The 13,468-nt window shown below is 48.9% G+C and overlaps 2 protein-coding genes across 2 annotated transcripts; both read left to right on the forward strand.

Moving 5' to 3' along the window:
* Window positions 1–646: 646 nt before the first annotated feature.
* Window positions 647–11,806, forward strand: OSCP1 (organic solute carrier partner 1). Its single transcript, XM_058856237.1, has 10 exons — window positions 647–1,095; window positions 6,264–6,418; window positions 7,674–7,841; window positions 8,203–8,283; window positions 8,853–8,956; window positions 9,300–9,428; window positions 9,957–10,026; window positions 10,519–10,658; window positions 11,220–11,283; window positions 11,589–11,806. The coding sequence occupies exons 1-10, from the start codon at window positions 813–815 to the stop codon at window positions 11,703–11,705; spliced, it is 1,311 nt and encodes a 436-aa protein (XP_058712220.1). The 5' UTR covers window positions 647–812; the 3' UTR covers window positions 11,706–11,806.
* A 25-nt stretch (window positions 11,807–11,831) lies between these two features.
* Window positions 11,832–13,184, forward strand: LSM10 (LSM10, U7 small nuclear RNA associated). Its single transcript, XM_058856240.1, has 2 exons — window positions 11,832–11,878; window positions 12,593–13,184. Exon 2 carries the CDS (start codon window positions 12,598–12,600, stop codon window positions 12,967–12,969), a length of 372 nt encoding a protein of 123 aa, XP_058712223.1. The 5' UTR covers window positions 11,832–11,878; window positions 12,593–12,597; the 3' UTR covers window positions 12,970–13,184.
* The last annotated feature ends 284 nt before the right edge of the window (window positions 13,185–13,468 follow it).

Here is a 13,468-nt window from a genome sequence, read left to right on the forward strand (position 1 = left end):
TTGCAGCTCTGTTAGCTCAAGTGCTGCCTGTGTCCTGTCAGCACAGCCAGTCCAGAGGTTTGCACTGTCACATGTTCTTAAAATGTGAAACTTAAGACATAGAGATTGAAAATTATGAATAAATTCTTCCCTGTGAGGGTGGAGAGGCCCTGGCACAGGTTGCCCAGAGAAGCTGTGGTTGCCCCATTGCTCAAGGCCAGGTTGGGTGGGGCTTGGAGCAACCTGGGATAGTGGGAGGTGTCCCTGCCCATGGCAGGGGGTGGAACTGGCTGGGCTTTAAGGTCCCTTCTAACCCTAACCCAAACCATTCTTTTTGTGCTGGGGCCGTGCCTGTGCGGTGGGATGATCCACACAGGGACTGGGACAATGCGCACATGGATTGGGATGCTTCACGCACAGACAGGGATGATGTGCACATGGGTCAGGATGGGATGATGGCACACAGCTAGGGATGATGAAGGCACACACGGATGATGATGGTACACAGGGATGATGAAGGCACACAGGGATGATGAAGGCACACAGGGATGATGAAAGCACACAGGGATGATGAAGGCACACATGGATGATGAAGGCACACAGGGATGATGAAGGCACACAGGGATGATGATGGTACACACGGATGATGAAGGCACACACGAATGATGATGGTACACACGGATGATGAAGGCACACACGGATGATGATGGTACACAGGGATGATGAAGGCACACACAGATGATGATGGCACACACGGATGATGAAGGCACACACGGATGATGATGGTACACAGGGATGATGATGGCACACAGGGATGATGAAGGCACACACGGATGATGAAGGTACACAGGGATGATGAAGGCACACTCAGACGCAGCCGATGCGCATGCGCGGCTCCGCCGGCCAAGACGGCGCTCCCGGATTGGCCCCGCGGCTGCCCGGCAACGGCGGCGGCGGCGGCCCGGCCTGCGGGAGCGGAGCCGTCCCTGGACCGTGCCGGGACCATGTCGGCGCGGACGCTGCCGCTGCTGTTCCTGAACCTGGGCGGGGAGATGCTCTATATCCTGGACCAGCGGCTGCGCGCCCAGAGCATCCCCGGAGAGAAGGCGCGCAAAGGTGAGCGGCGGGCGGGGGCCGGGCACGCCTCCCTCCGCTCCCGGTGCCTGCGGTGTCCCCGGGCAGGGCTCTGCTCCCGCTCCCCCCTCCCCGATCGCGGCTCGGGCTGCTCCCCCCGGCTTGCCGGTTCCCGGGATTGCCACAGAATCACAGGATGAACGAGGTTGGAAAAGACCTTTGAGATCAAGTCCAACCTATGACCTAACACCTCCTCATCAATAAAACCATGGCACTGAGTGCCACGTCCAGGCTTTTTATAGACGGTGACTCCACCACCTCCCTGCGCAGACGATTCCATTGCCCAATCACTCATTCAGTGAAGAATTTTTTTCTCACCTAAGCTTCCCTTGGCGCAGCTTTGTGTCCTCTCCTTCTGTCACTTGTTGCACCGGGACACACAGGGACGTGCTGTGCTAACCAGAGGATGCTGCGAATTGACAGCATCAGTCTGGCCAGGAGTTCCCTTGCCCCCATTTCAGGGCTCCATCGCAGTAGTTCCCACTGTTAATTATCACAGAAATCGACCCCTCTGTGTTTTGTGGTCTCCACTGGGAAGTGCAGCCCGTTGGGTTGATCAGCTCGGTGAAGTTCGTGTGATAAGAACAGCACAAAGGTGTTGCTGAGGTTGGTTTGGGAGGTTCTCACACAGAAGGATAGAGTCCATGTAGGTGTTTCTGTGCTCAGTTCAGGGGTTAAAGCTTCAGAAATGCACTTTTGGACTCCAAATAACTCAGGATTTGGTTATGTCAGCCCAGGTCCTGGACTGTTGGGGCAGACCAGGTTGCTTTGCAATGGGAAGGAGTTTCCAGGAATAAATGCGTAAATCTTGTGCAGACGCAGCACGTGCAGTTGTGTGAAATTCAAATACTAATACAGCTCCTGAAAACCTTGTCTGGCTTTTCTACAATCTTATTTGGCCAAAATCCTTGTACAAACAGAGCCTTGTGCCTTCATGTGGGGCATGAAACTCCAGCTCACAGCCAAGCACCTCTGGATTTACCACTTCAAATTAAAGCTTTGCTTTACAAGTCCTTGCACCTCTGTGTCAGGGGATGGGGAATGTGCCTCGGGAAGCTCTGGTATGTTTTTATAAAAAATCAACTTGATATGAGCTTGGTATTGTTTTCCCTTCTGCCCGTCCTTTATGAAGTGCTAACCACAAAGGGTTCACTGTGTAATTATTGTATTGTTTGTGAGGGAGCAATTTGTTATTATTCATGTGTGTCCTGATGAGGGAATGATCTGACAGAAGTTTACTGCTGTTTATACAGGGACAAATTTAGGATTTTAGTTCAATTAAATCTTGGTGGAGTATCTCAGCAGGAGAATTGGACTGTTTTAGTTTGTCCACACATGGATTTTTTTTTTTTTCTTCCAAAAAATTGTGTGTTGATTTCACTGAGATGTGGTTCATCCACACTGAGGTGTTTGTTGATGCTTAAAGCTCTTCACTCAAATGTTGGTTACTTGTAAGTGCAAAATACAGCTGAAACCTACCCAAGCTCATGCAAAGGGTAAAATTTGATGTGAACTGAAGCAGCAGGATTTTATCCAAGGGGAGGGTGAGGTTCTCATTCAGTGCTGAATGCTGATGAGACAAAATCCATTTGTTAGTTTTTTTTTAAAAAAAGTTTATTTCTTTCTATTTCTTTTCCTTGCAACTCTTGTTCTTACATCTTGAACTGCTGTTTTGTTTTATATGCTTCGTGTAGATGAATGGACAGATGTGGACAGGAAAAGAGGTACAGTAACTGCTGGCTGCATGCACCAGTCCAACCCCACGTGCACACCTGGGGCTCATCGTGCCTGAACACCTGAGGCTGTTCCTGCAGCCTTCAGTCAGTGTCACAAATGAACAATAATGCTCATCTGGTCCTTAAATGCTCTTTTGACTGTAAATCAGTGAAAAAACAGACCATATCTTAAAATCATATGGCCTCAAAAATCAGTTTTTAATTTAACCAAGCCTATAAATGGATCAAAACTTTTTATCCTGGTGGTCTTGCCTGCAAAAAATGGTATTTGTGTCTCTTTACCACTGTTTTCATGCAAGCATGCAATTATGTGAGCATTGTGCAGGTCGTTTTTCTTCTTAAATGCAGGAATATTTGGTATATTCCATTTTTCTAAGGCTTTCTCTAATTCATTGCTCAGGGTTTGGACAGGTGAACTCCAGGGATGATTGAAGGCATTCCCATCCCAGCTGCTTTACCCACTTGTGCTGGTGGTTACACCTGGCAGTGATCCCAAAGGAGCAGGTGCCCACACCTCAGCTAAGCTCATCCTGACTGGAGGGATCCTGAGGGTGGGATTGAACCCTGGGGTGCTGCAGGGGAGCAGCTGAGGTGTGAACATGTTTCCCTCTGGAATCTGCCCTGGAACAGGAGCCTCCAGCACGGGCTGTACTAAGGAATGAGGAGATGAATGTGTTGTATCTCAGGTTTTTGCTCGGTGAGCATTAGCAGAACTTACAGGGTCCTTCTGAGCAGCCCTTTTTTAAGAGGGGTCAAGGTTATGATTTGTGTTTAAGCATCATTGGTAGGTTTTAATATTTACTGAAGGTAAATGGTGATGTCATGGAGTTTTCCCCAGCTTTTTTCTTACCATTGCATCCTGTTTCCAAGCACACCCTTTTCCTAGCCTTTAACTCAGAAGTCCAGGAACAGATTCCATCCCATCCAAAATGATGAGGAGCTGCCCAGAGCTGTGATGTAGTGAGCCAGGGCTGGCTCAAGGGCAGATCCCAAACCCATCACTTCTCCTTTGAGGGAGAATACTTTGCCTGTTCTCAGTGCCCCAGGGGATCTCAGGAGGCTCCTGGAGTCACCACCTGGAGCTGTCACTGATGGAGCTGTGACAAGTTTCCCTGAGGAACCACGAGCCTGTGGTATGCAAGGTGACTGTCCAGAACTCAGAATGTTCCTTCTGCTGCCCCAAACATCCTCCAGGATGCACCAGCATCACCCAGGCGTGGCTCCAGTCTCATGTCATGCATCCCAGCCATGCCAGTGATACATGCTGTCTGTCACCAGAGATGTGGCATGGCGAGGCCAAAGCCACCATCACCCCCAGCTTCAGTCCTGTCCATCGCACTGGCTATACTGGTTTCCCTTCTCTCATCCCAGTTGATGACCTCCCCTCTCTGCTCACTTGCTTTTTCTGTGTTGCTTGTGCCATGTTCCTGGGCTAATGCTCCTGTGTCACCTGCCATGGCCACTCCAGGGCCCCGCTGAGACCTTTGCTGTGTCATTATCAAACATGTAAGAGATTTATTATCAATTTGCCCTTTACTGTGATTTTTTTTTTTTAATATCTTTCTTAGTTCTTTTTATAGCCCACACAAGAGGTTTTAATTTCAGAAGATAATTTATGTCTTTGGTTCACACAGACCTTCGATTCTGTTGAAAAATCAGTGTACAGGGAGGTGTCTGTCTCCTGGTGGTTTGGGTTGTTTGTGACTCTCCAAAGACAAGAGAAGTCTGTGTGGGCAGCACACACAAGCAGCTTAAAAATATTTTCCTTAATAGCAGTATGAAGCAGAAGTTCTTATTTTGTCATTATTGATTCCCTGCAAAATTAACTAGATACTAATATCTACTAGTACTAATATATTTTATTTTCTCCATGAAAAACAGGGGATTTCTGTCTGAGATTAAGGCAAGTAGGGATTGTTTTATGGTCATTTTATTTGAAAGGAAGGGAGAAAGGAGGGACTTTTTTCCCCTTTGTAATTAGGTGTATTCCTAGTCCAGACTGCTCAGGAGCTGAGATCTGTCTGTGGTTTTGGGGTGTTTAAACCAGGACTAGGGAGCCCTGTCAGGTGTAGCACAGGAGCTGCTGAGCTGTGTGTGACCAGTGCACGAGGAACCTGTGACCAGCAGGTTTAGAGAAGAGGCAGTCACTTCAGGAGGTCTCTGGCCCTGGGAGCAGAGCTCTCCCTGCCCAGGCTCCCAGCAGACCCTAGGGAGTTTATCCTCTAGGAAGAGATGAAATGACAGGGAAATTACCTTTGGTTTGTCTCTTGGTGTATGACAGGTGTGAAAAACCAGATGTGTGACCCCTCCAGGGAATCATAAGGGCAATAATTTAAACCACTGGTCAGTACGACTCTCTGTATGTTCACTTTTTCTCCTTTTCTTATTTTTTATTATTATTATTTCTGATATTTTTCTAATCCACAAGAATTGTTTGGCATTATGAGCTTCCTAAAAGTCAAGTGCTTAGGAAATTCCACACTTATACAATAATCTGTGACCTGATGTATTAATTTACCTTTTTTTTTTTAATAGAGGAATAAATGTTTATTGATGATAACTCTTAAGAGTGCATCAGGGAGATAATAAAAGGGGCAGATCCAGCACAAAAGCTCAGATGCTGCATCTGTTTGAACCACTGCACAATGTTTTCCATCTTGTTTGCGTTAAAAGCTCAATAACAAGAGCATAGCCGTCACACTCAGCACTTCTGAGTTCTAAGAACTCCTCAGTAATAAAACAGTAAAAATAAAAATGGCTAAATTTGCACATAAAAAATGAACCACAAGTAAGGAAGTTTGGAGTTCAGCATTCGAAACTTTAGGGCCAGCAGATGTTTCAGCTGTGAGAGCCTTGAATGTTGATATAGATCCCAGGGATATAAATGCTGTATTAAATTCCTGCCAGTGTTAATCTGCTTGGAATAAAGATTACAGAGAGCCCTGCAGGAGCTTCTGTTGAGAAGTTAAAAAATAGACTGATGGTGTCAAGGAACAGGCACAGCCAGGCAGCTGCAATCTGCAAAGATTTACCACAGTGCAAAACACTCTCCTTAGGAAGCAGAACTGCAGCTTTTTTAGATAATAACACATCAGAGCAGCCTACAAGCAACATTATTTCAAAGTGAAAAGTGCCAGCCATAGCTATTAAAACAGGGCAACAAAGCCAGCCTTATTCCCATGGGGAAGCAGGGACTGCTGCCTTCAGCTCAGGTGGCATTTGTGCCCTGGGGGACACCAGCTGGCTCAGCCCAGATGGGAGTGAAGCAGTGCTGGATCCGGAGGTGCTGTTCCCCCCCTCCTGATGTGCTCTGTCCCTGCTCTGCACAGGTAACCCCAGTGTGACTGTTGCAGCTGGGATGGACCAGGAACATGCTGTTCTGCAGCAAACCACAGAGTTTATTTGTCTTTGCAGTTATGAACGACATCATCACCACCATGTTCAACAAAAAATTCATGGAGGAACTGTTCAAGCCCCAGGATCTGTATTCCAAGAAAGCCCTGCGCACCGTGTACGACCGGCTGGCTCACGCCTCCATCATGAGACTGAACCAGGCCAGCATGGACAAGGTAACAGTCCTGCTGCCCAGCCTGCCTCTGCTGCACTCCCCAGCTGCCCTTCACCAGTTTCTGTTGCAATAATTAACCCATGGCTTTACCATTTTGGAACAGCTTTCCTTGTGAAAATGATTCTCGGCCAAGAAAATCCGTGGTGGTATCAGCTGCTTCAGAACTGAGTTTTTCTGCTTGAACAGCTAAATGTTTGATTTGAACAAGTTCATTAAGCATTCCTTAAGTTTATCAGGTGTTTCTGTATATATTAATATAAAAAGATACACATATTTGGTATATGGGTGTGGATAAATGTCTGTATTTCTGTACTGACACCCACTGTCTTGCAGCTGCAGGTGTTAGAGTTACTGCCCGCAAACCATGTCTCCACTGATTTCAGCAGAAATTAAATCAGACTTTCAGTCACAGACAATAATTACTGATAATGACCAGCAGCCCCCTTAGAGCATCTCTGCTCCCCTGCAAGTGGATCAGAATATTCAGCCAATTTAGGAAAAAATGGTAGGAATGGGATTACCAGAGAGCCATCTACCCAGGTGTCAGGGCTGCTGAAATTCACAGAATCAGTGAGGTTGGAAAAGCTCTCCAAAAGCGTCGAGTCCAACCTGTGCCCAGTTCCCACCTTGTCACCCAGCCCAGAGCACTGAGTGCCATGTCTAGTCATTCCTTGGACACCTCCAGGGATGGGGACTTCACCACATCCCTGGGCAGCCCTTTCCAATGTTTAATCAACATTTCCAAGCAGAAATTCTTCCTGATGTCCAACCTGACCCCCCCCAGGCACAGCCTGAGGCTGTTCCCTCTCCTCCTGTCCCTGTTGTGTGGGAGCAGAGTCTGACCCCCCCCCAAGCTGTCCCCTCCTGTCAGGGAGTTGTGCAGAGCCAGAAGGTCCCCCCCGAGCCTCCTTTCCTCCAGGCTGAGCCCTCTCAGCTGCTTTAGGTACTCCAGCCCCTTCCCCAGCTCTGTTCCCTTCTCTGGACACACTCCAGCCCCTCAATGTCTCTCTTGCACTGAGGGGCCGAGAACTGGACCCAGGACTCGAGGTGTGACCTCACTGAGCACTGGTGACATTGGAGACCCAGCAGGGAGGCTGGGGATGGGACTGCAGAGATCTTGTTTTTTCAGGAAATAAAGCTAAAATGGTTCCTTGTGCGACAGGCCCACAGGCAGGTGCTGGCCTGACTTAATCCGTTTCTCCATGCCTAGGAGGTTTCCTCTGTAATAGGACCAACATTCCTGTGTTCCTTTGCAGCTCTACGACCTCATGACTATGGCCTTCAAATACCAAGTGCTGCTGTGCCCTCGGCCCAGGGACATTCTGCTGGTCACGTTCAACCACCTGGATGCCATCAAGGATTTCATCTCCGACTCCCCTGGCATTCTAAACCAGGTGGATGAGACCTTCCGGCGGCTGATTGAGGTAAGAATCCTCTGAAAAAGGGTGGGACACACTGTGGTTTGATTTTATGGGTTTTTTTACCTCTTAAGAGATGGATTACTACATTGGAGAGGGCTGTGAGTTAAGTGGTATTTTTCTACTGGGCCAGTTTAAATCAATGTATTGCTTATTCAGCCTGATTTAAGTCTCCACTGATTTCAGCAGAAATTAAATCAGACTTTCAGTCACAGACAATAATTACTGATAATGACCAGCAGCCCCCTTAGAGCATCTCTGCTCCCCCTGCAAGTGGATCAGAATATTCAGCTGTGCTTGTTCCCTCTTGCCCTGAGTGGGACATGGAACACCTGTAAACCCTTGCATGATGATTTTCCTTTTCCAGACTTACAACTGTCTCTCTGATGGTGAATTCCAGCTCATCAGGCAAACACTTCTCATTTTCTTCCAAGACATGCACATCAGGGTAAGAGCCCAATCCAAGTAGGCAGGGAGAATGACAGGGAGTTTGGGGCTGGAATACAAAGGGATTTGCTTATAAACACTGCAGGTCTGGGTTTGTTGCTTGTGCTTTTCAGTCATCTTGATGTGCTTGTAATTGCACTCAAATTTCATAAATTGAGCACATATACTGCAATAATGCTGAATAATTCTACAATATTATGACAAAAGGAATCTCTACGAGTGGAGTGTGATTTGCTGATTGATAAATCCATTTTTCCTTTTAGAAGAAACTTGATAGGAAACCTGAGCATGAAGTCTTGATGTTCTCTAAACAAATTGGACACACTCACGTGCACAAACAGGATGTAGTTTTTAATTTAATTTTTTTCTTGTTAGATCAGTGTGCCCATCCTCTGGACCATAATTCCACATCACTGGCTTTGTAAATACATCCCTATACACACATCAAGAGCTCTAGGAGACCTTCCCCACTGTAGGCAGAGAGGTTTAAGCTCAGATTTCAGGGAATTTGGATGGGAAGGTCCATAGAGGATTTCCCCAGGGTGTGATATTTGTGATTTCATTTTGCAGGTCTCCATCTTCCTGAAGGATAAAGTGCAAAACTCAAACGGTCGCTTCGTGCTGCCAATCTCGGGGCCTGTCCCATGGGGCACAGAGGTGCCAGGGCTCATCAGGTGAGCCGGTGCCATGTGCGGGGCTGCTCAGGGAGGAGCATTTCATTCCAGAAGGCTCAGGAATCCAGCTCAAATTGCCATTCCTGTTGCATGGATAGCTGAACCTCCAGTAAATACTATTTAAAGGGCAGGATTTGGAACTAAGTCACACAGCAATGAAATGCTGAGCTGCTTTTGGAGTTTTCTATCCCAGTAAATTAGCTGTTAGTAATTTATCCCGCAACAGAGGTATTTAGCAATGTGCAGAATGGAGTTTTATTCCCCTCATGCAGAAAGCAGAGGAATTAGGTACTAAAATCAGGACTGAAACTACTAAACGTTTCAATAATGGCTCATTTTTAAGGATATTCAATCACAAAGGAGTGGAAGTTAGAAGGGCTGAGTTCACCACTGCTGGGAATTACATTACTCCACAAAGGGAAGGATCTTTTGAGCTTTATGGAGACAGAGTCCTCAAACTTGGAACAAATATGTAAGTAATTTTTGTTCTATGTAGAAACTTGAACCAAATCTGATGTATTGTTCAGAAGCACATCTTCAGCCTGGTATGGTTTTGGCCTCTTTTGCTATTAATTATCAGGTTGACTTTGTTACAAGGTGCTGTCCTGCACCAGGACATGTATGAAGAGTGTATAAAGAGCTGCAGAAAACAGCAAAACTTTGATTTATGTCCACAGTGGAGCTGAGGAAAGAGTGTTCTCACCTGGTGCTGCACCTTATGTGAAATGTGATTTAATGTAACCACAGTTAAAAAATCTTTTCTGTTCTCCATGTTTGCCTTAATGTACATTTTCCATCCAAAGAGATCTGTTCCTTCTCACAACTTTGTCCCTCACACGTCTTAGTGACTCAGTATTGCACCACACTCAGCTGTAACTTCTCATTGCAATTGTTCACTCTTCAAAAAAATATCTCAAAATTCTGCATCCTGTGCTGCTCCCTCTGGTTGCTGTAGCTCGTCCCAGAACAAGCTGTTCTTCTTCGTGTGTTTTCCCACTAGGTACAGCATGACCCGGCCAGTGGAGACACACATGTCAGGATCATCCAAAAACCTGGCATCCCAGGCAAAGGTCAGTTTTGTCCTGTTCCTGTCACTGCTTAAACTGGCCAAATTCTTAGTCTCTGGATATGGGGTAAGTTCAGGGAAGCTTTTCTGTTGTTCTCAGAGCCTCATCCAATCCTCCCCAGTCCTTTGAAGCCAGGAGAAAGGCACATTTTCCCAAAGAATCCACATGCTCATGCAAGGATGTGCTTGCTTCCATTTAAATCTCCTCAGAAAACAGAAAGTTGGCTTTACAGATTTTTCATCTGTCCAGTTTAGCTGGAAAAGTATCTTGTGCTGAGTCTATAAATTCAAGCAACCATTTCTAGTATTGAGCTGGTGATTACCTGGTAATCTGGACAGTCTGTCTCAGGAACAACAGGGAAATATGTTTATATCCCTCTGAAGGACATGTATGGAATATCAGAAATATATGAAGGACATATATGGAATACCAAAGCTCCTTGCAGCCCCAGTCTCCCAGGTAATTGTCCACCAGACCCACTGTTGTTTCCTGCAGGAGAACATAGCCCCCAACCCTCTTGCTAAAGAAGAGCTGAACTTTCTGGCCCGATTGCTGGGAGGTTTGGACATCCAGAAACCCACTGGTGGCGAGACAGGATTTCGGCTGAACTTGTTCACAACCGACGAGGAGGAAGAGTATGCTGGAGTCCTTCATGGTTTGGGTTTGGGTTGCCTGTGGGGAGCCCTGGAGGCCAAAGCTGGTCCTGAACAGCTTTAGGGTCAGACCAGCACATTGTTATCCTGCTCCAGGATGTTTCCGGTGATGCAGCCTTGCTCTCAATGCCACTGGACAGAAACATCCCTTCAGCCATTTTAGCAGGATGTTTCTATCTGCTTTTCATCTCTGCTACAGAAATATTCCTGTTCTTCTACACTTAACAAAAATACCTAGGACAGGGAGAAGCCTCCAAACAGGTGAATACATTAATTTGCCGAGTAGGAACAGAGGCATAGTCCAAACTTTATCAAAGTCCAGAATGGTTTGGGTTGGAAAGGACCTTAAGGGTCCTCTAATTCTACTCTGTCATGGAAGGGACACCTTCCATAGACCAGGCTGCTTCAAGCCCCATCCAATCACACCCTGTGAGCATCCTCTGAGCATCATTTGTACTTACAGAAGCCTCGTGAAGTCTGATTTTTATCGTTTCCTTATACATCTTCATGGGATTAACCACTCATTTCATGTTTTTAATCAAGATACGCTGCACAGACCAGACCAGAGGAGTTGTCTTACAAGGTTATCAACATTGAAGCCACACAGGTACGCAACATGTTTCCCATCACTGGTTCTCACCATCCCTGCCTTGCTAAGGACCATATTTCACCCAAAGTAGGGACTTAAAAACACATTTTTTCCCATTTCACTTAAGCTTGTAACTAAGCAACGGCCAATTTTCTGTCGAGACAGTGGAACTGGTGAATATTCACTAAGAAAATTTGAATCCTGAAAAACACCAGAGCAAGTTTTAGCCGACTTGGGTGTAAAAGGAGCAGGTCCCAGCCCAGCGCAGTCCCGGCCGCGGTTGGGGGCACGGGCGGCGGCTGAGCGCGGTGTGTATCCCGCAGGAGCCGGGACGGCGGGCGGAGCTCTTCCGCATCCTGGGCGAGCTGGAGGTGGCGGAGCCGCGCCCGGGCAGCGCCGAGAAGGGCGAGGACCTGCTGGCACTGATGGACGGGCTCTGAGCCCTGAGCGGGACACACGGACAGCAGGACATGGAGACACCGGGACATTGCAACACACGGACACTGGGGAGCGCGCGGGGCCGCGCTGCCTCTTCCGGACAGGGCGGGGAGAGGGGCGGGGTCGCGCGTGCGCGCGGGGCGGGGCGGGCGAGCGCGCGGGAAGGCGCCGGCGCGTGAGTGCGCGGGGGGAGGGGGGAGGTACGGGGACAATGGGGGGACGTGGGAGAGGGACAAGGAGTGTGCAGGGGGGGTGAGGGCAGGGAGAGTGCGAGGGAGACACGAGACAGCCCAGCGTGCGGGGGGGGGGGGGGCATGTGTCCCAGGGGTGGTGTGCCAGGGGGGTGGGCGAGGAGAATGGGAGTGAGTGGGGAGAGGGGCGGCGTGGGGGTCAGTGTGCGAGGGGTGGTGGGGGTGTGTAGGGGAGTGCGAAGAGTGGCATGGGTGCAGATGAATGTGCAGGTAAGTGTGAAAGGGATTGTGTGTGTGCAGGTGGGCATGTGACCGGCCATACGTGTGCAGGTGAGAGTGCAAGAGGAGATGTGTGTGTGCGTAGGTGAGTGTTTGAGGTTTGGTACAGTGTGCAGGTGTGTGTGCAGATGAGAGTGCAAGGGGCAATGTGTGTGTTCACAGGTGAGCATTTGAGGTTTGGTACAGTGTGCAGGTGAGAGTGCAGGGGGTGATGTGTGTGTGCAGGTGAGCATTTGAGGTTTGTGTCAGTGTGCTAGATACGTGTTCAGGGCAGCGTTCAGGGGCTGCTTCATGTGCAGATGAGCATGCAGGGGCTGCTCCATGTGCAGGGGTTGGCCCATGGGAAGGGACTGGTCCCTGTGAGCTGCAGTGGGTGGGTGGGTGTCCCCAGCCCCAGGGCATGCCCTGTCCCACCACAGCTGCCATGGAGGTGAGCCACTCAGTGAAGGAGCGCACCATCGCTGAGAACAGCCTGGTGATCCTGCTGCAGGGCCTGTGTGGCCGCGTCACCACCGTGGAGCTGCGTGATGAGAGCGCAGCCGTGGGGCGCATCACCAGCGTGGACGCCTTCATGAACGTGCGCCTGGCCGAGGTGACCTTCACGGACAGGCAGGGTGCTGTGTCCCACCTGGATGAGCTCTTTGTGACTGGCAGGAACATCCGCTACGTGCACATCCCCAATGAGGTGGACATCCGGGCCACCATCGAGGAGCAGCTGCAGGCCATCCACAGGGTGCGGTGCTTTGGGGGACGCGACAAGGGCCGCAGGGAGTTCCCTTGTGCCAAGCACAAGTGAGGACCTGGTGCTGCCTACAAACAGCCAGGATACACCCGGGATAGGCTTGGAATGGACATGTCCCTTTGGTGGACTGCCAGCCCCCTCCACGCCAGCCATCCCCCCAGGAACATTTTCGTCTTCCCCCAGGGACTTGGGGCTCTGCGGTTCCCCCCATTGGTGCCTGCAGAGGAGCAGGACTGTTTTTTGTAGTGAATAACATCACTTAAAGTCTCTGTGGTCTCTCTGCTCATTTCATGTTCCATTGGCAGCTACTCATGTCCCTCCACTGCCCCTGGCTCAGCCTTTCCCTGCCCACAGAGCAAAGAACTTGCTGTCATCAGCATGGCTACCCTGGGAGCTGGAGCTGCTGGTGTTGAGCTGTGCAGGGGCTGGTTCTGGTTCTGTGCTCAGCTTCCTGCTGGGCAACTGTTCTGGAAGTGTTCAGTGAGAAGAGAGCGAGGTGAAGGGGTGTGAACGTGCAGGAGAAGGGGCAGCACTGTCTGCCTCAAAAAGTAGG

The sequence above is a fragment of the Poecile atricapillus genome, chromosome 24 (assembly GCF_030490865.1).
Source record: "Poecile atricapillus isolate bPoeAtr1 chromosome 24, bPoeAtr1.hap1, whole genome shotgun sequence".
Taxonomy (NCBI): Eukaryota; Metazoa; Chordata; class Aves; order Passeriformes; family Paridae; genus Poecile; species Poecile atricapillus.